Source organism: Pleurodeles waltl, chromosome 8 (genome assembly GCF_031143425.1).
Source record: "Pleurodeles waltl isolate 20211129_DDA chromosome 8, aPleWal1.hap1.20221129, whole genome shotgun sequence".
Classification (NCBI taxonomy): Eukaryota; Metazoa; Chordata; class Amphibia; order Caudata; family Salamandridae; genus Pleurodeles; species Pleurodeles waltl.
The window spans coordinates 1133812000-1133834677 of record NC_090447.1 but is presented as its reverse complement, the minus strand read 5'-3'; the positions used below and the strand labels follow the sequence as shown (position 1 = coordinate 1133834677).

At 42.8% G+C, this 22678-nt stretch overlaps 1 protein-coding gene across 3 annotated transcripts; it reads right to left on the bottom strand.

Moving 5' to 3' along the window:
- On the bottom strand, positions 1-21689 carry DLEU7 (deleted in lymphocytic leukemia 7). Of its 3 annotated transcripts, none has more exons than XM_069205349.1 (3): positions 21556-21689; positions 18924-19659; positions 1-1947 (listed from the first exon to the last, which is right to left on the bottom strand). In XM_069205349.1, exons 2-3 carry the CDS (start codon positions 19500-19502, stop codon positions 1741-1743), a joined length of 786 nt encoding a protein of 261 aa, XP_069061450.1. In that variant the 5' UTR covers positions 19503-19659; positions 21556-21689; the 3' UTR covers positions 1-1740. The 3 variants fall into 3 exon arrangements, with proteins under 3 accessions (XP_069061450.1, XP_069061449.1, XP_069061451.1); XM_069205348.1 differs by lacking the exon at positions 21556-21689 and adding an exon at positions 21315-21519; XM_069205350.1 differs by lacking the exon at positions 21556-21689 and adding an exon at positions 21332-21519.
- Between the last annotated feature and the right edge of the window lie 989 nt (positions 21690-22678).

Here is a 22678-nt window from a genome sequence, read left to right as displayed (position 1 = left end):
CAGACATAAATATTAATTTTACTATGTGTAAACATAAAAACATGAATAAATATTGGCTCATAAACGGTTCCAACTGATATGACAATAACCATGAAAGTAATTTAAAGCAACAAGTCGTGCAGCCATTCTATAAAACGTCCAGCATGCCCTATAGCCTCTTAAAATACATGGATCATAAGCACAAATGGATTGATCTTCACTTACAGAAATGCTGCAGTGTTTGCGATTTCTTAACGAGGTAGGGCTTTTCCCGCAAATTTGTGCAAATGATACTAGCCTTCTGGTGGAAGTCTAAGTACCATTTTGGCTAGTAATGAGGGGTGTAAGCTTAGAATGTTATATTAATTTAAGGGAAGGAAAGCTTGTAATGGATAGTTTTGCTTTGTCCTTCAATATCTGAAACAAGGAGGCAATAAAAACAAGGGAACAATAAAGTTGAGAAAAAGTAACTTTTTTAAACAAATCTGGCGCAAAAGAACATCTTCCTATAAACCTCCTGACGACACCAATGAGAGGCTGTTGTTATATTTAGGGAAACACAATGAAAGATAAACTTTAGTCTTCCCATCTTGAACAAATACGTTGTGGTGGTGGTAACACTTCCAATATATTCAATTGTGATCTGCAAGAGACAGCTTCTAAGAATATTGTGTAAAGGTGGTTACATACTATATTGTACAAAAAGAGCCCAACATAATTTCACAGCTTCCTGCCCTTTGTGGGCAGCTTGTCAGTATGTTAGAATGCACGGCACATAATCTGCAACATTAGAGCATCCTTCTTGCATGAGACCACACACGGGAAAGCAAAGAGTTTCACGACTATCCAGTGAGATGGAGAGACAGGTGAGAGGAGGCCATTGTGTCTTGGTGGTAAGACATAATCTCAGAGTTTGTAGTGGGTCTCTTCCGCACACACATTGAAAAAGAAAGACATTCACAGTGCAGGCAAGAAAGAGCCCTCGTGTTATTCCCTATGATGCCTCACAGAGCAGTACTGTGCGGGCAAGATCTGTCATTCAAACTCAGGCTCGTCTCGCCAAAAGGAACTGTAAGATTTTGTCTGGTGAGTATTTGCAAAACATAGTGAATAAACTAAGAAGGTAAGCAGAATGAGCTCAGTAGCAGTATAGAATGCACAACGCAGGAAGCAGGAATTCAGAAGTATAGGTCAGTAGTCAAAAAAGGTATGATCACCTCTGCTACAAGGGAACTGTTTGTAATAAATTATTACAGTGATGTCCCTATTCATAATGAGAGACATTTCACATTTGGGTCCCAAGAATCGGATGTGCTTTAATAAATCATGCTTTTCTAAGCATTGCACATTGCTTAACAGAAAAGGAATTGATCGAGAACCTTCCACCGGAAAGAAATGTGGCAAAGCTTCAGAGTAAAGTTTGTGTGGATCTACATATTGTTTATAAATCAATGCACTGTTTACATGCACATGTTGTATGTTCTCAGCTGAAATCAGCTGCCACTAGGCCCCCCCAGGCAACTCCAGCAGAGGTCCAGGATTCACGTACACGGCAAATGTGTATGCAGAACCCTGAAACCTATCCACCAAACTTTGTTTCAGGCTCTCATTCAGATCTCCCGGGAAAGGTAATACTGAGTCAGAAGAGTTGAGGAGGTGTCCTCTGTACACATTAAATACATTGAAATGTTTCTTTTTGATTTTGCATCATCCCTTGATGCAGATGGTCAGATGTTCTCATCAGTGGGGCTTGGTGCCATCTTAGATGTCAGGGATGTTCTGCAAGATCTCTCTCAGAGCTGAGCGTGCATCGTCATGGAAGTCTGGAGGATATGTTGCCAGGGACTGGATCAGCTTCGTGACTATGGTCTTCAAGCAGTGGTGTGCAGCTATAAGATCCCTATCGAAGTGCTGTCCTTCCAGCTGCAGAGCCATATGACTGCAAATGTTTCGAAATTCAATGCTATCCTGCAGAAAACAAAAGAAATTCTGTTAGACAATGACACATTGTTTATTTAATTAACTGAAAATACCCACTGACTCACAGTTATTATTATGCACTGCAATTAAGGTGCACTTCTGTGAATACATGCACTTCAATTTGTCACAACATGTAACTAATAAAGTGTAATGAAAAGAAAAAAAGAAACAGTTTATGATCATGCATTCAAATGGTAGTGCAGCTTTATGTTCAACTTTAAAAACGCCAAAAGGCCCAACAAATGCCTTCCAGGTGTATCTCATAGTACCTGCATGGTTATAAGGTCTTGCCTACTTTTCGGTTAAATGTGAGCTACTAAGAAGCATTTCTGTGCAGCACCATTTTAGCAGTTTAGAGCAAGCGTGAGTACGGATGGACCATAACCAAGCTTAATACATGCTGCTCCAAAGGTGCTCCAGATAATGAGTGCCCACATCTCCAAATGATTGCGCTCACCTCCTCTTCTGTGTCAGTGATTCAGAATAACTGAGATGTCAAATAAACCTTCTGCCTCCTCTTGCCCACAGTACAGTTTCTATACTCTCATCCACTATGAGCTCATACATATCACTGAACTAGATATAAGGAAATCCTTGCCTTTCTTAAAAAAAAACGTCAACCTCATGGACCGCATGCAATATTAAAGTCATCGACATGGGTCTTGCTGCTCTTGCACCAATCCCCATGAGCCTAAGTATTACCTTCCTTTCCCCTGTGGGCACTCCTAAAGCTTTAAAACATGTAATCATCCAAGAAACCTTCTACTGGTCCTGACAATCTTGTACATCAGCACTTTTTAACCTTTTCGCTTCCATGGCCCCTAATCAGGGACATCTTAAGTATTGAGGGGGCCCTGGGCCAGACATATGTTTGGGGGCCCTGTTAGGAATACTTTTGAATTTATGATCTAATTTGAGCTCTTTCATACCCCCTTTGGGCAGGTCACTGACTGTGCACAGGCACACTCGTCCAAAGTCCAAATGCGTTTACATCTAATATTCAGAGATAGTGACGTCTAATTTTTATATAGTATACTTTTTTATATCGTAACACTGCAGCAGCTCACTAATATTACTGCAAGTAATCTTTGTGACACACTCCCATTTCTCATACATGAGGTCCTGTTTTGAGCTAAAAGAAGCTGTTTTATGGATGTTGCATGAAACACAACATTGCTCTGCAAAATGTCTGTGATAGACTCATATATCACCCACATTAAAAATAAATTAAATTAAAACAGTATTTAAAACAATCTGATTAAGAATTACTCTAAGTCATCAGGGCAAGGCTCTCTGAAGAACAGATCTGGCTCTATCAGCCCCCCCCTGAAAAGCTGGGGTCCTGGGCCACAGCCCACTTTGTCCATGATTTAAAACATCTCTGCCCCTAATTAATCTTTACTGGAAACCAGGGACCCCAGCCTAAGTGATGTCCGCAACTTGAATCTCAAAAGAATATACACATACAATACAGAAACAAGTATACATCAACTAAAGATACTAATTATGAAATATTTTATTTAATTTACAGACAAGAAAATACACGATTTGAAATTTTAATTTCAATGGGAAGGTTGAAGCTTCTCAAAATGAGGTTTAATTTAAAAAAGCAGTATGCCAGACTCTTGAATATCAGTCTGTCTTTTTTCTCTTAAAGCATGCTCTGCTTTTGTTGCCATTGCTTCAATTGAGGCCACCACTAATCCATACTACATTCAGTTTACTGTACTTGTCCTGCTCCCGCGAGTCAAGCTAAAGAAAGCCACAAATGTCAAATTCCTTCACATTTACAAAGCGTTTTAAAGTGTTAAGTATTGATTTTTCATGTACACATACTTTATTAGTCTGCTTTTACTTAGTTGTTAAACAGATGTGACCCCCTGAGTAGGTGTCCACAGGTTAAGAAGCACTATTGTAAATGATTGACTAATCTTCAACTGACATTATTTTACAAAGCACAAGAATCAGTTGTCACCCACAAATTCTTCCTACATCTTTAGGCCAATGTTTTGTTAAATACTTTTCTGTCTGGATGTACGTGTCACTGAGGAAATTAAATCATGCTTATGAACATTAATGAAGAACTACTCAACACAAGCAACTAAGGCACCAACTATGCCTTACTAGATCTCCCAGCCGCATTTGACACTGTTGATCACAAAGTGTTCCTTGATCATCTGGCAACATTAATGGGCCTCAGTGGTACATCCCTGCAATGATTTGATTCCTTCTGACAAAGTTGCAGTCACCTAGTTAAATTAGGCCAGTTTCTCCAGAAAATGTGCATCATCATCTAGGGGTTACCTCAAAGCTCAGCCCTGGTAGTCCTCCACCTGTAGTTTCATAAGACTGTAGATAGGCAACACACATCCTGCAGTTTTAATGTTGCTGTCTGTGTTCAGTGCCCCAGATTCAGTGTGCACAAAAGGAGAAGACGTTATGAGAGAAATGAACATGCAGAATTTAAAGGGACCATTGTCAATGGGCATCTGACCCCGTCCCCACCCTCTGCTCTACAGAGGCACCCGCAACCCTCCCTACATTCTTGGTTCTCCATCCTCAGACAAAGAGATAAGCAGGGGCCCTGACCCCATCCTGAAGCGTAAGGGAGGGTGTGTTGTACTTTCCAAGAGAATAGTGGGGACACCACCTGCAGTCATCACAGAAGGACTTGAGCTCAACCAGTATTTAATAAATGTGATGCTCAACCAATTAAAAATGGTATTTTTAATGACTGGTTCTATGTTATGCATAATGACTCACTTTGGCCTTCTATCACTACTTAGAACCCTCTTCTAATCTTCTACAATGAGATCTGTACTCACAGAGATAAAGTCTTTTCACCCCAAGATAATTACTAGTTAGGAATAAACAAGCAACAACATTTCCAAGCATGCTTATTCATTTCAGTCCATCACTTCAAGGGTTAACAACAAAATGCAATGGAGTATGTTAGTAGATGTATTAGTCATGTATCCTACTCCCCTCAAGTGTACACAATGCTGTAGAAATGGTAGTACACTTACAACTAATAATTACCCTGCTGCACTTTCAAAATACCGTATAGGATGTACTGAAGAAATTAAACCTAATTATGCAATACATAGTCAGTATGCTGGCATATGACCTAATTAACTCTGTCAGATGCTACTCAGAAAGAAGTAATTGTGAAATGGATATGTAGGACAATAGTTATATTTGTTATAGAAAGACAAGATGTCCAGTGGAATTCAGGCTGTCCAAACCTGTCAGGTTCCATATTTAAAAGTAGAGTGCATTCCTGCACACATGCCGTTTTCTCAGTTGTCTGACATGCTTTAGCTAAAGCTTAACTCTCCAATTGTACACTTACACCTCTCACCTTGACAATTCCGCCTCTTACTGTGCACCCTCTAAGTCAGACTTTCACCAATCAATGCAGCACTATTGTCAATTGACCTGCCAAATCACCCTCTTACCACACATCGCCATTCACGCCGACTCTAGGGCAAGGCTACTCTAAGGCTGGGTACTATAGCTGCACCAGCATGGGCTCTAGGTTACCCCTGTACAAATACACCATAGAAGGCGGATGCAAAATGCCACTTCATCTTGGGAAAGCAAATTTCAATGTTGCAGCACCGATTTAATTTAATCTCTTAATAGTTACTGCTCCCCTGCCATGCTCCCCACAGATACTCTACATTCACCTTAAATATCATGTGTTCTGCAGAACCAACTGCCATATTTCCACAGATCTCCACTACACTCCCAGTACACCCATTTCCCCTTTGCCAGTTTCCCTCTGTCTATTCTTACCATGTTCATCTGCTAACTTGTTCTGCCTTCCTTGAGAATGCTTATCTAGTCCTGTCCCTCATATCCTATGACTGTCTAGCTTACTACATCACATCACATCCCATTTTGTTGCCCAAGCTTTCCACCTCAAGCAATGTCTTCCCCATATTACCACAACATAGCAACACAACTTCCCCATCCATTATTTAATGTCTACTTTCCCCTCTCCATAGCTGTCCAAAATTGCACTTGCTAGTGGATCTGTTATATTTTTTTATTCCTTGTCTGTACAATATAACAGCGCCATTGGCATACTTTTGGTTTAGCACAAATCACTTTTTTATTCACCCCTAGTATTTGTCTCCAGGAGATTCATCAAAATAGAATCACCAAATTGATCACCAATATGAGATTATATGGAGAAAGCCAAGAGAATCAGCCATGATGCCAACTCATGAATTATGAACATGTAATAGATGGCCCTCAGAAGAGACACCAAATATGGGGGAAAAGCCTTGAAGCAAAAAACTCCATTAAGGAAGTTTGACGACTGAGCTAGAGGAGATCCTAAAAGGTTGGAAGACTTGATTCTGATGAACTGGAAACTGGAAATAGAGTCTGAAGGAAATTACTGGAGAAAATGGAGACTGGTCCTGAAGAAAAGCTGGATTGTAAGTAACTGGGGAAAGACAACAACAAGATAAATTAACACATTGAAAAACAGCTCCAAAATGTGTTGTAATGCATCCTTCTTTGAAACCTGTCTCCTTATAAATGTATTAAACAGAAAATGATATCAGAAGGGATCTGCCATCTTCTTTTAGGTATCTTGGGCTAGCCATGTAAAATGTCACCATCCGTGATTAGGATAAATAATTTCTAGTTATACCACCCCCTTTTAGGAATCTTCTAGAATTCCATGAAATAATGGACAAAAATCTTGCCCCCTTTTCTCTTTAGGTTTCTCCAGTGTGGCTTAATAGAGCTGAGATCGTTATTCTCCTATAACCAGCAGTCACATCATCAAGAATTCTCCAGTGTTCATCTCTGAAGACCAGGTCGCAGTGATGATGTGAGTGGCTGCCATACAGAAAAAAGGACCTGATGGTTTAGAATTACGCCTTTTCCACAAGGCAATTAAGCTCTAGACAGCCACCAGTCGATTAACTCTCAATGATGTTTGTGGAAACATTCCCATAGTCACCACTGAGTGCAGTGCTAACTGCTAATGGTTGAGTAGACTGTGGGAAATGTGGTGGATGCAGCATTGTTGAAGCAAGACATTTCCTATAAAAATACCTAAGAAGGGAACATTTGAAATGGGTCAGTAGTCAAGTACGCTATCTAAGTGTTGGGTTTTAAAGTCTAGAACATGAGAAGTTTCGACTATCCCATTAGCAGCCAGGGAGCTGTGTTGACATTATTTATATATGTGCATTTCTCAGCACAACTACAAAGAGCATGAAGAGCCACTCCATCACCTCTGATGTTCACGTCACGCCTCCCTCACATGGGGTGGTGCAAGCTTACGTCATTAATATATACAGTACATTGGGTGCTTAATTTATGCCAAAAGGCTTACCACCTTGTACGCTGATATAAAGTTAGTTCTGTTTTTCTTCAAAACATGAGGTATCTGTTGTATTTCCGTGGTGATTCCCTTCAATTGAGCTACATACTAACATACTAATCTCAAAGAGTTGCAAACTAATGCAAACAAACATCACAAAACAAAATGCTGTCACTACAATGACTTGAACAAAAAATACTTCCTCCTTAAAATATGTCACACCTATTGGCTTTATCTACTTATTTTTAAACTGGGTTGGTCTCCAGTAAAATGTTCAGTAACGTACAGAGCTCTTTTACATTGGGCTAATTATTGAAAAATTGATTTAACCGGTAGCCAAATGGATGATGGTTGTATCTGGGCAGTCATAGAATGCTAGTGACAACAGATGTTATCTGTCTGTGGTAGTGTGTGCTGTGGCAATATTCCACACAGGGTATGCACTGCAGTGTAGTTTCATACTGGTCGAGTTACTGCTTATGGCCTCTGCAATGGACAACGTGTGGGTGGGATTTGTGGAAATGTGTGGTGCCATCTATAGCACAAATGGCAAGGAAGCTTTGATTTAGGGCCCCAAACTGAGTTAAAAGGGACCTTATTAAATGATATGAGGTCATGCAAAGCTCTGATTTTTCATGGGAAGCACATGAGATTTCCTGCTATGGTGGGAACTGGTAGGCACGTTTGGGAATGGTTCAAGATCTCAAGGACCTTAATTCATTGCCTGTCAAGTGACATATTTATCTGGAGCAGAAAGCTTTGGGGTGTCCTTAGTTCTAACTTCAAGGTGTAGTGACTATAGGCCATGCAGATTGATTCCAGACCAGGGAGTATACAAGAGCACTTGAAGAAATGTATAGTAAGCACCCCATGCAGTGAATTGGGTGGCATAGAGATTGAGCAGATATCTTGGTAAAAAGAATCTGAACAATGACGAAAGCAGTGGGAACATTCTTGGACACAAAGCTGATTATAGCACGAAAAAACTAAACAAAGATAGACAACATTTATAGAAAAGTTTTCCTGTTCATGCTAAAGTGATACTCCTCACTAAAGGATCTGGGCAAGAAGTGCTGGACCCTAACCCAGAAATACTCAGAAAAGGTCTGGAGACAGATTGTAAGCCTTTCTGAACTTAAAACGTTCTCAACAGGGGATTTACCAGGTGCTTATTTTGTTTTTTTTAATTGTACTTTTTTTTCATAAAGTGGCATTAACCACTCTATGGTAGCGCTAGAGCTCTTCCTTGTGTAGGAACATAGTAGAAGGATCAAAATAGAACAGCAGCTGGAGACTGGCACAGGGAAGCTGATCTGTCGATTGGCAGGGAGAGAGATTCAATTAAAATGATCCCCAAATTCTTACAAAAACTTGAAGAAAAGAGTTCTGCAAAACCTGAACGTAAAAAGCAGGACTGGTCTGATGCTTCTGACCAGGGAAGGGAAAGAGACTAACAGACCTGAATAGACGAAGTCAGGATAACCCAAATGCCAAGGTGAAGAGGTGAGTCTTTAAGGATCTTCCTAATTTCATATGTGCTAGTAGGGTGACACACGGGGAGGAGATCCAATCACGGAAGAATCAGACAGCAGAGGTTTCATATCTGATTTGTCAGGCAGACAAAAGACACTGTTTGGAAGGCCTGAAGCTTTTGTTCAGTAGACACAAGTTAATCAGATTTTCAAGGTGGTTCGGTGAATGACAATGGAGTGCCTTAGATAGGAGGAATAGATTTTTGCAGGCTGATCTTTAAAACTCTCTAGAGGGCTTTCAAGACAGCATGATATGACCGTGTGGTTTCAGACCAAACAATTAATGAAATAAGATAACAAATAAGAATAAAGAGGCTACTTTATTAAACATACTTTGTTTGAACAATTGCATCATTAAGGTGATCGGTTACTCTCCTTCTGTTCCACAGACACACAGTAAACTTGAAACACAGCAATTTACTTCATCTTCTCTGAAAGATCAATTCATTTTTCTCTATCGCCAATTAATTCCTGGATAAAATTGCATAATTAAAGTGGGCTCAATTTTCTTTGACAACATAATTTAAGATTACAATCTCTCATTACAGGATATATTCCCCAGTGTCCTTTTCTCAACTCTTGCTCAACAGCTAGCTGTTTGTGCAGTGTTCACAAAATATGATGTATTTGGCAGAGTGCTGGTTTAGGCAAGATGTGTGTGCATACTACTCCCATTAAATCATAGATTTGAAATGATTCTAGTTTAAAGTGTTCTTGTTTTAGCGTCAGGAATACATTTAGTAATCGGTAACTTCAGAGGGCAGGGTCTTGACCAAATTAACGCAATACCATCTGGAAAGTGAAAACAAAGCTCACAGCTCATAGCTTTAAATAGTAATATGCTGGATCGTACCTCATTACCAGGATGATATTTCACCAAAACTGAACTGAGGAACAGCACCTCACCCTGAAATGAAATGCAATCTTTCTGTCTGTACAGTGGGACTGTATGGTATGAAGCCCTTCCTTAGTAGATTGAACAATATTTCACTGAGGATTAGGACGATCAAATACACTAAAACACCTGGAGAACATTGCAACTGTGCCCAATAAAGGACTGTGTTTGTTACTCTTCAATGGACAATATGTGGACGGAATATCTGAAAAAATGTTGTGCCATATATGGCACAATTAGCAAGGATGTTTTAAATTAGGGCACCAAACAGAGGTAAATAGTCCACTCATTAAATTATATAAAGCCATGCAAAGCTGTGAATTTTCATGGAAGTACATGAGATTTCCTGCTATGGTGAGAACTGGTAGACGTTTTAGCCAATGGTTCAAGATCTCAAGGACCACAATCCATTGCCTGTTAAGTGGCATATTTATCTGAAGAAGGAAGCTTCCGTCTGTCCTCGGTTCTAACTTAAAGAGGGTAGTGATTATAGTTCATGCAGCTTGATTCCAGACTAGTGAGTATACTTGAGCACTTCGAGAAATGTATAGTTAGCACCTCATGCAAGGGGGTTGCTGGCCGGAATCGATAAAAATCAGTGGACTGGGGTGTTTGGGCTCTTTGTGGTGTGCACCTCGCTGCCCTGATTGTATTTGACCAAAGTTGAGTTAATAAACAACCCTGAAAAGGTTTGCAACCTTTCTGAACATTGCTGATAACTTTGAAATGCGCAGAATATCATCTGTGTTATTATTATTGAATTTCCGGCATTGACTGAGCAGAGTTGGGACCCATAAAAATATTGATAGCTTCTTGAAGCACAATGTCCGTGGGGCACGATGACTTTCCAAGCCCCAGATGCTTGAACTCTATTTTACTGAGATTAATTAGAACCACCTATATCATAATGCCGTATGAAGTTTGCAGATGTTCCAAATAAAGGGTCTTTCTAAAAGGAGCGTTCTGCAAAGAAGCAGTAAATAATCTATTTTGATTGTGGTGAGGCTTCACCTACTCATCAGTAAAGTCAGAAAATTCAGTAAATTTACCACATCCATTCAACTGAAATTGTAGGTTCCAGGGGGCAAGGAAGACTGAATGAATGTGCAAGCTTCTTTCAGAATGCTAAGTATGCTACAGAATGTTCTAAAACTTTCTAAGCCGTTAATAAAAGTGTTTGGTCAATGGTAGATCAAGTGGACTGAAGAATGCATCCCTCAAACTTTCTATTGGAAAAACTGGCATTGGCTGGCAGTCTTTTCGACCTATCAATTATTTTTTGGTGTCTTTGTGTTTTTTTCAAAATATTATTGTTGTGGAAGCTGTCGAGCCCTCATCAATTTTCAAACAATGGCTAAAAACAAAAATATTATTTTAGTCTCAAAAATTCCACATTGCCTATTGTGTGGATGCGCTCCCTGTGAAAGAAAAGAATGATATCACTCACAGTAAAGTTAGCCAACAGCTGAAGAGGATTGGACCACTGCTCCAAACAAAATATTCTAGTAGGAGGAAGAAAATGTGAAAGACTCCATAACAGACCAATGGATGAAGAGTGCTGGCTGAGAGCCCCAGTCAGTACATTATACATATAAATTTAGTATAAATCAAAGGGGTTTGGTTAACAGGAAACCTAAAGAAGTGGTAATTCAAAGAGAATGATTAGGACATCTGTGGAAAGTTACAAAAGACCTCGGAACCAAGACTAGGACAGGCAAGAGGAAATAATCACTTTCAAAATGGTGCTCTGTCTGCATATGTAAGTCTGGACATGAGTCATAATAAGAGAAATCCACAGTTCACTGCCCTTGCACACTCCTAGAAAAGACTGCACATTGCCACTACTTCTGGATCGGGCGGTTTTAGGTGGGTGTTATGAACAGAGGCCAACAGATCATTCTACATCCTCTTACCCACCCCCATTTAATGAAAGACTAGCACGTGAAGCTTCCCATCACCTACATCTCAAACATTCTCCAGTACCTTCAGGCACATTCTTTATTGGTGGAAGAAATTCTCCCCCCAACAGAACTTGGCTGAGCCAGCTAAAACTGGCTGAAACCTTTGGCAATGTGAAGGGGTTTGCCCAAAATGGGCCCAGTGGCAGGACCCTCTTCTGAGCCACCCAGCTAAGCGGGCTCAAACTATGGGTCATCCAGGTCACTTCCACTGATTGAGCTTCAGGCTGACCTCTTGGGGGACACTGATCGAAGTATGTCGCCTTCAGACCAAGGCTGCATGACATCCAGATACTTCAGAAGGATCTAGTGTGTGACGTACATTGATCACAGAGCGGTGTGCTGAGCTTCCTGCTACAGCCCATACTCTGCTCTCCTCTGGATCCCTCAGGTCCATGCTAACATCCCTAGGAGAGCTTTCCCACCGCTCCCCCACCCCTGCCTTCCTACAGTGGAGCCGGCAGCCAGGGGCAGTAGGTAACATGCCTTATTGTGACTAGCAAAATCAGGAGCACAGTATGAGAAATTGCCAACCACAAATGCACACTCAACCAGCTTTCAGTTAGCTGTTTTCACACATTATCCACATTTTTCATTGTGTCTCCATGCTGCTACTATAATATAAGCAATGTGTATTTCTGTGATAAGATGAATGGCTTCACACGTGGGTGCAAACTACTTTTTAACATACAACGTAACGAATGGTAACAAATGTAGAAATCTGCGAAATGACACGGCTAATTACAAAATATGATGGACACCCCACTGAACTAATGCCTGAAGGCAACTGACCCAAAGAAGCCAAAGGTCCTTTATGTGTGTTTTGCTGACAAGCTATGCCGACAGCAACGATCAAACCAGACCTAAAATGAGGTTCGCCAGCGGAAGACCTTTCATCTTTATCAGCCAATTCAATCCATTTTAAGAACGTGGGTTGTGCGCTTCACTGGGACTCGGTGACTCCAATATCTATCGCATTTTAAAATGTTACTCTGATTCCAATAGAATTCTTTTTTGCTGGTAGTGACGTTTATTTTTGCCCTCTCCTGTTCCTAATCCAGCTACCCCGATCCTGAGTGACGACACCCTGTCCTGTGGGTTTATGGTGCGACATACTGAGTGCCAGTACTACCATAGTTCATCATCTCATTCTCCACCCCTTATCCTTCAACCCTCCAATGGGTTTGTCCAGAAGGCCATCCCCAGTTCTCTAAAAAAAAAAAATTACCCAGCAACGCTGAAGAACAACTGTGTTAGTAAATGAAGACCTAAAAATAACACATACTGCTCAAGTCTTGTGAAGTAACAGGCTGAAACCAGCGCTCCCGGAACATATCAAACACACCGTCCATTGAAGAAAAAAGAAACGAAACTTCAAAACTAAATGTGTGAATCAGCAAAAAAACATGGCAGGGCGAGCGAGACACACGATAATAAGCACTCGGAGTGCTTTCTGAGGCCACGTGCCTTCCACCCTCCAGGCGTGCCGCATTTAGCCTCCACACCCGCGCCCAGGAACAACCACCTCTGAATGTATAATGAGCAATCCCGAAAATTTGTGAAGCAGTTTTCCTGCTATGTACACAGATACCGGCCTGCTACTGCTCATAAACGCACAGGCTCTATTTCCTGTTTCAGGCTCTTCCAGTTTTGTTTTTGAAACTCAACTTATTATTAAAACACTCTATGATTTTTCTTCACACTACATCTTGAGTGTACGCTTTTGTCTCTATGGATTTATCACTTTGTTTGATTGACTTTTTAACACATAACACAACTAAACAGTCATTCAGCACTGACAGTTGGAAATCCCAGAACTGTATAAAAAGGTGCCCACTTTAAGAATGGAGGGCCCCGTGGAGGGCGAGACGCAGTCTTTTCTCTCCACGGGAGTCTTCGGGAGGGAAGTGAGGACAGGAGGGACGGGATTGGTGGGTAGGTACGTGGGGGAGGGATCATTGGGTGGGGATATATAGGAGGTTTAGGGGAGGGAACGGCCTCTTCCGTGCCTGCCCATCGCGCGCTCGGAAATTTGGCCACCCACCCGCCCTACACTATAAGGAGTTTAGAAGGGGTAGGAAAGGATGTGTGTTGTTGTGAGGGTGTTTAGAGTGTGCCAGTTAGGGCAGGTTGCTATTGGGGTTTAGGTCATAGTGGATGGGGGAGGGTGGAGAGTCAGATGCGGGTCTGGCTACCCTTCCGGGGGAAAAAAGAAGCAGGTAAAGGATGACAGCATGGGGGAGGACCGCAGCAGGCTGGGGATGAAAGGAAAGGGAGATGTGTGAGTGTATGGAAGTGGAAGATGGGCGAACAGAGGAAAAGTGGGGGAATGAGTGAAAAGGAAGATTGGGGAGAAGTTTCAAAAGGGTGGGGTTTTGAAAAGTTGGAGTTAATTTGATCATGTTAAAAGTTATTTTGCTTGATGCAAACTTGTCCTAAATATATGGCCTTTTACACTACGTTAAAGCTGTGTCACTGACTGTATCCCGAAACACTGCGGTGTAGTACACAGCAAAACTAATGGCATATAGCGCTATACAAGTGGTAATAAAATAACACAAATGATTTAAAGTTTGAATTCCCTGTCAGGAATGGTAAGTGTAAAAAAAAATCTGAATTTCGCTGTTACAAATTTGTCTAATCTTAGTTATATATTTTTGGCAGAAAATTGTGAACTCTTCCTTTCAAACTTTAGGGTGTTACACAGGTAAACTGTTGGGATAGTCCAGAGAGTTTATCTCTGTGTCTCAGTGGTAATAAAAATCTCATTTGTATTCTTTTTTTATGGTCTGACTTAACAGTGCAGTTGTTATGTGAAAATCACTAGGAGAGGATTTTTATGTCTGGCTTGACAGTCCATTCATAACCTAGACTTTTTGCATTGCCAATGCTTCTTGTCATTTTTCCCACCAAGATATGAGAAATCTAACACTTTTCACAGAGTTCCTGCTTCTTTGATATGGCACTTCTCTAATGCATTCATCCAGCCTGGGTGAAGTCAGGAAGACGATCTAGGTGTATAATATTGTTTTACGATCACAGAACCGTGTTGCTAGGTATAGTCATAATTCAGATACACTGCAATGTATCAGTATAGTTAAAGGAATGGAAACACAAGAAATGCCTACACAAGAATCTTGAGCCTGCTGTGCCATAATACTCAAGATGTACTTCACTAATGTGGCCCAACAATGCCAAAAACAGTTTGGGTTTAAATGGGTTCCCAATCAGAAGAGACCTGGTCTGGTAATTTGCTCCAGATAGTCCAATGTGGGGTGGAACCACAAATGATTCTCACATGGTTGGCCCCTATATGCAAAGGCATAGACAAGCTAAAAAATGATGGGCTGAAATGTGGCCCAGAGCAATTACCAGTGGCAGAGATGTATTCAAGTATTCCATCAATCCGTTTTTGTGCTGCATAAGTGAGTCTCCCTAAATGGAATGGGAAGGCCAAGATTTGGGTTGTGCCATAGGACTCAAACTGCACCTCACTGATGAGGCCCAACAAGACCATAACCTGTCTTGGATTGCTTGCATTCCTATTTAGAAAGGATCTGGTTTGGCAAGTCGTTGAGAACCACCTTGTGCAGGATAGAGCCAAAATTGTTTTGCACGTGGTTGGACCTTACATCATATGGTACAGTCGAGCCATAAAAGAATGGATTGGAATGCTGCTTGAAGCTGAGATTAATGCAATTTTTCCAGCTATCACTTTCTGTGCTTTTATTCCAAGCCATTTTCGTTCCACACAGGCACGTATTTCCTGACCTATACTCCCTTTATTCAAGTTGCTTTATACGTTCGAGTGGGTCAATATTTTGTGAAGTGAGCTAGACTGTAGCTTCAAAATATTCTATTGCTGCCAATAAGACTGCTCAATGGCCTATGCCCTCTCTACTGACATGTGTGAGGGCTGTAAGTTACAGACACAAATGTCGACAGGGTCAATTCGGCAATTCATCCTTGTAAGGTTCATTACTGTGTCATTGTAAAACGTTGAAAATGGAAATCTGACTTTTAATTCCTTTTTTGGCTGTAAGCAGTAAATTGCACTATCTTCAAAATTACATCCACGTGGAACTACGTGACTCACCTTGAACTAGCACTGTTTTGTGAGGCCATTAGCTCTATAACTGCAGGTTTGAGACTGACCGCTCTCATCAATTATATTGTTTACATATATGACAGTAGATGTTCTCAGCCATGATCCAGGTGAGCACGGTGTACCTGTTTGAATACAGTACACTCCCCATCACAAAAACTGCCACACCAATTTGGCACACCTAAAAACATCTACCTCCGTAGAGAGGTCACCCAATACTGTGGCTTGTAGGGCAGATCCGTCCCTGTTCCCTTTAAGGTTGTCATTCTCCTCATCAGAAGGTCTACAGAGCAAAGAAAATACACCAAAAAATTAATCGGTTGCTTCCTGTTTACAGGGAAACATACATCTGCAAAATGATGCTGAGAATTGTCAGCTCAGTTCAAACATGTCTATTGAGACCGTAGTCTATTAAACATAAAACCGTATACAGCATTTATTGTCAGACCCTGTTTGAGGAGCCACAGGGCAAGCAGGGGCTACTGTGCCTCAACCGTACTGGTAGAGGATGTTTGCTACTGGTAAACCTGGCACCTTCCTACTATGACTCTGCAGTACAATCTCATCCACCCTTGACCCTAAGTGTAGCAGGGGTGAGCCGTCACAAGCTTCTCAGAGAGGTAGTGTGGAGTGCTCAAGCACGGCACTCAACAATTCACCAACACGTTAACACTAATGAATAGCCCAGTGCTTGTCTTTTGAGAAAATAAAGTATTTTTAAATATACAATTGCACTAAATACTACACAATCCAATTGGATATTCAAGTTACAGTCCTTGGGTGCAATTGTTCTTAGAGGCACAACACCCTACCAGATCCATTCACTAATCCCTCTTGGATGGCCCTCTAACCATGGGTCCCCCACCTCCTTTCTGGGAAACAGGGTAACAGTGTGAATTGAACATAAGTGCTACCTCTTATCTCTCACAGTCAAATAAGCACTCATTTTCAAGTCTTACTTCCTCAGTGTATTTGGTAGACATCATTCAGTCCTGATTGTCTATTTATGGGTTGGACGAGTTCCTGCACATCTCCTATGGAGGCCATGGAGCAAGTGTGCTTGGCCACCAGAAAATCTGGGTGTGGGCCTTGTCCATATGTGAGCCTTCCCAGCCTCCGTCTCTTTAGCCTTGACAGCAGATGTGCAGACACGGCCACAGAAGTCTCAGATGGTTACGGTGATGTGGACCTATCTGGGTCCAGGACTGTCACAGCCCAGACTGGGCCAACGGTGGTCTCAACAGTTGTGGACATGATTGGTCCTACAATGTTCACGATAGTTGTAGCCCATGCCTACAATGATCACAGTAGTGGCAGCCCCCATCTGGGCATTTGATGGTCATGGTAGTTGCAGGCCCACTCCAAACCTTTGATGATCACAACAGTTGCAGATTCCGTCCAGCCTTACTATGGTCAAGGAGGTTGCAGCTCCAACCAGGTACCGAGGTGAGATACCAGGGGAGTCTCCTCAACACATGATCCTCTGAATGTCCCTCTGCCACTGAGGCCATGTTGAACGGTTTCTCCTCCTGCAGGGCCAGGCAGACTATATCCCTCTATCAGCAGGCAGGTGACTAGGTGTTTCAGGCAGATCCACACTGTCTCCGGCAGAAAGTGCAATTTCAGGTGATAGCCCCTAACCTCTGGGAGGCTGGATGTCAGGTAGACACCAGCCCTGCTTGCATTATAGTCATTTGAGAACTCTATGAAACGCTTTCTTGCAATGCCCATAAAGGACTTGGAACTGGTGCAGTGGGGTGGTTTTGGGTCCAACTTTTATACAAAACTTCTAGACAGGGTGGGTGGATCCATTTTCTCAAACAGCAGAATCCATCTAGAGTGCTTCTTCTTTTGAACGTCCATTTCAAGCTGCTCTCCAGAAACAGGCCTTGAGCAGACTGATGCTTCTCACAAGCATGTCTCCTTCTTGAAGCGCCCACATAAGAGGAATAATGAAGTTGAGATTTATGCACCTTCAACTGAAGGAGGAATCAGAGACAGAAAAAAGAGCAACTCACACCTAAAAACTTCATCACCTAACACCGGACAAAATGAAATCTCTTGCCTCACCTCTACTATCCAACAAATGGCAGTGCTCAGGAAGACTAATCACCAGCTCTATGCTAGCAAAATCCCTCATGGAATTTCTAAAGGTAGCCCTGTCTCCTTTCTCCTTGCTTCAGTGACTGATTCTCCTCCCTCCAGCAACAGAACTGGAGGCAACACACTTGCATTGTCTGGGAGAACAATTCTCACCCTCCATCTTGTGCTCTGCCAGGGGCATCCAAAATGGATTCCACTGGCCGCCATTACTCAGGCTCATTCACATACACCATTCATGTGTTACATGCACAACATATACATACACACTCAACATAAATAAAAGATGCCAGCATGAGCCTCTGAGCATGCACACAATACTGGAATGAAGTGGGCCATCAGGCCTCACTCCGTTTGGCACTGACCAAAAAGTCAGGCCACACTACTGATCGTTTCTATAAACCTGGTACGCTGCCACCACCGCTTTTTGCCTTATGCCCAGGGCAGAGATAGCCGTCCAATACCCATAAAGAGGGCACGCTTTTTGCATCCCTCATGGTCACAAGACAGGTGAAGGACCTCACATCATGGATAGGCCTGGGCCTCTATTGTCTTCACACACCCTTAAATTAGCGTAACACGAGGGCCAAAGTCGGATATCAGATACTCCTGCAATTGTGCACTCAGGGCAGGCGAACATGCCCGTGTATCATGCGGAATGTTTACTAGCTTCCAATTCTCAACATCGAGCTTCTCATTAGTGTTCTAAGAATTCATTAAACCACGCCTGTCCAAAGAAAGACAATATTAATAGTGAGTTAAGTGTTTAACAATAGTCTGTTAAGTACAAGAAGCCTACAAGAAAAGATGGCAACTTACTGACAAATATCGCGAAGACTTGTTAAATCATTAACGCCTTCTGAAATCTTACCCGAGCTACTAAAGCAAACTGATTTTCTGGTAGACGCAAGTGGACAGTATTTAATTATTTGCAAGGGGGTGTGCTTGCATATCCGAACACTCTTTGCACGCTAGTGATAAATTGCCGACGTCACAAATCAAGAAGCAAGGTGGCAAGGGACCCTACCTTCAGATGAACGCTGAAAGGCTGGTTCTCCGCGAGTAGGCTCAGCAAGCATTGCTCCACTGACAGAAGCTGGGATGTTAATTCTGTCACCCTGGAAAGTCTGTTGTCTGAGGCCCTCTCTGCCAGGGTCCTGGTCACTGGACTGGAGCCGCTTAGGTGAGATGAAGTCCGCTGAGCCAGGCGCCGATCTGTGAGCGTCCTCTGGCGGCTAGAGGGCGCGGAAGCCCGCAGCTCCTCCTGGGCGCTCCTCTGGGGTGTCATGGCACTGCACTGCCGCTCTGGGTCGCTCTCTGCCCTGGCGAAGATGCTGACCGTGTCACAGACCGCGCTTGACCTGTTAACTCCACCTCGATCCGTATGAGGTGTACCTTCACCATCTAGTGCCACTGCAGGCACACTTGAGCCTTCAGGGCACAGGCCCTTCTGCTGCTGCAGATGCCTGAGGGTTTTCAGGGCCACCGTTTGGTGAGAGATGGAGGAGAGCAAAGGCCCCGGTCTGGCCATGTCGTGGATTTCAGGTGCACACTGGGCCAGGTCCTTCTTCCACCGCCCCAGGCTGGTTTGTGTGAAACAGCCCATCGTGGTGATTTCTGAGTACTTTGCCGGCCCTTCCCCAGCTGGCTTGGCGTGGCTGTGTGAAGTGTGCAGATAGGGCTCGGGGTCAGCCCACCATTCTCAAGACTCTCCAGTCAGCACTCTTCTGAATGGGGTGGGGAAGCGAGCGGGTGGCGTATTCCTGGATAAAATAAAATATTAAAAAACAGAAGTTATTCTTCTTCCGCATAATGGCAGACCTGTGTTCAGTGGTGTAACGAAACTGAGCCCCCCTCCCCCGCAAAGAACATGGGCCCCCTCTGCATTCACTCAGGAGCTCTCCAGCCAGGGTGCTATGCTAAGAGGACCCCATGGAGCTCATCCCACCCCAACACTGCAGGGGCTGCCACTGACTGTCTCAATGGTCGCTGTCACAGGAAGTCCTCTGGTGGGCTGTGGGTGAGTGCACTGCTTTTAGGGCCGAGCGGACTCAATAATCTTCCACCCATCCAGCTCTGGGTGTAGCCTAGTGTTCACATAAACACATACATGTCCTCTTTCTGTGAAGATATAACACCCCTTAGTATCATGCCAGGCCCTAAAATATTGTAGGGTATTTTTCACCGGGGCTGCATGTGGAGTAAGTGACTTTGTAGGAGACATATTTGGAAATTGACGTGCCGTAAAATAAACAATGAGGAAAACAAAACTAAAATAAACACTGTTTCTAAAAGTGAAAGGGGGCTCGCATGCTGGGTGCATAATTGGACCGGTAATCACTTTCTCTGTCTAACCCACCTAATAATCCACCTGCATGCCTGAAGCATTTTACCAGACTGCAGTGGGATACGTATATGTAATGCTGTAGAGCTGCCTCATTAAGTGTTAAATTATTTCATAAACCTAAGTCAATATCTTGAGTCAGTGCTCAGATTTTGAGAAGTCCCAGTGTACTGCAGAGACCAGCAATGTGGAATCTTTAAATAACCACTTTTCATAATATTTTCTTCTATATGTTTTTAGAAGTCAGATTCACTCTGTAACAGTTATATTTCATGTATTTGTAAAAAAAGGCCATTTACTTCTATAACAACACTGTCACCTTTGCAGGTTTCTTTTACGTGGACGAAGGGATTGTTAGCACTGAGGAAATGACAACAACTGCATTGTTGGATATGGATTGTATTGAAAATGTAATTGTACACGTTGCATACATTTGCAGTGCACATCAAATTTTCACCCACATTTTCACCTACCGACCGGTTCAAATCTTTAGTTTGCTTCGACGGCAATGTGCTTTGACAGTGGGCGGTCAGTACAAGCGCCGATCCAAATTGCCGCATTTAAATTAACAGGCCCCTGCATACATACTGATGTTTCAAATATGATACATCTGTGATCGGACGCTGTTTGTTTTCCTAGTTGGACGCATGGGGCTCGGGTGCATTCCTAATGAAGGCGGTCCAGGGAAGGAGCGGTCGAATGAAAACAGCCAGAGAATAGACTCAGCTTTGTGCAGTGTGCTTCAATGTGTGAGAGTCAACATCACCAGACCGGACAGTGCAGCAAACCTCACACACCGTCGATCATCACAAAAGGGAGGGCTTAAGTGCTCGATAAAAAAGCCCTCGGGACTCTCTCTTACATGTGACTTAAATATCATAAATTACTACAAAAAATGTACAATTATACCTGTTATCAATAAACAATACAACAAATGTACAATTATAAATATTATGAATAAACAGTACAGAAAATGTACAATTATAAATGTTATCGATAAATACTACTCTATACACATGGGAGCAAGAAGGGCGGAGGGTTGAAATAGAAACACGGGTTAGTAGTTAAACTGACTTGGACGATACGATTACTCCATTTGTCGCACTGTTTGATCTTGTCCCAGATCGTCACCCGCTCCCTTGGCCCTTGGATTCTCCGGCTTGTGATTGAGAACGGCCGGAGACGATAAACACCTGGCTTTAAGCTATGTGTGTATGCGCAGTCTGCAGACAATGACAGCGCACCTCCCCATTCACCCCCACCCCTTCACCCCCGCTTCCTCCCGTAGCCCAGACTCCCTGGTAGGACGCATTACCTCGGGTACCCACGGATGCGCAGCAAAACGAGGAACTCGCTCATTGGCTCCGGGAACAGTCCATTTGACAGATGAAATTTTGATCCACTGCCTTTAAGCCAGCTGGGGTTGTGATGTAAACTCAAAAAACAGGTTGCGGGAGGAGGCTGGCAAAACAGTTAATTATTACACACCAGTCAGTGCTGGAAACATGTTAGCAGCACACGAGGGGAGGAGCTCAACGAATCCTCTTTGTCACAGGTATCAACATCCCGATTTTCCTGCCAGACCGCAATTGGAAATTCATGAATCGGTTCTGTCGCAAGTGTGATGCCCTAGGGGTCATTAGAGTGTGTCACTTCTGCAACAGACTTTTGTTAGATTGCGACACTGGGATCAGGCGTCTTATCTTAAATGTCTATAAGTGTAAAAACTGACTGCCTCGTCTGCAAGTGTGCAGAAGAATTAGCCTACTTGTCTGCAGAAAGCAAGCCCCTCTCCACGCAGCAGCGTGCAATAATGTATTGTAACATTTATTTAGCGCTTGCTATCCCCGTGCGAGTCGCTGAAGCGCTTACCTACATGAGTAACTCACGTTTGAAACTAATGCTTGAAATGATAAAATAGTTTGAGCTCTAATATCAATGCCCCGAAGGGCGTAATGAGCGGTGCCAGGGCTTACCATACCCCAGAAGGGCGGAGTACAGAGTGGTAACATCGGCGGGTATACCAAGCTTTGTCTGCCTTTAAGGTAAGCGACAATCCATCTTTGAGCATTTCCACGCATTCCAAGATGATGGAGTCTTTGTAGTAATCGTAAACGTCTCGCCTGTATCGCAATCCGGCAGTACCCGATGGGCTGCTCTGACAGATTATTGTTTGGGCTGGTTTGGTAACAGTTTGTGGGCCGATTGTATGGCCAGGTGGGCCCGTTTTTACTGTTGATTTCTCCAAGAGTGCCACAAATATTGCCTGAAGTAAATACAAATGCATGCAGTCTCCCATACATTGGAAAATACCCATACAGTGTGTCTTTACACGTTCAAATCTGGGCTGATTTCCAAATGTTTGCCACTTTTGTAGCTGGTTATGTTTATGTATTTATAGAGCACATGGCTACCCTAAAGCTTCCCAGCGCTAGGTG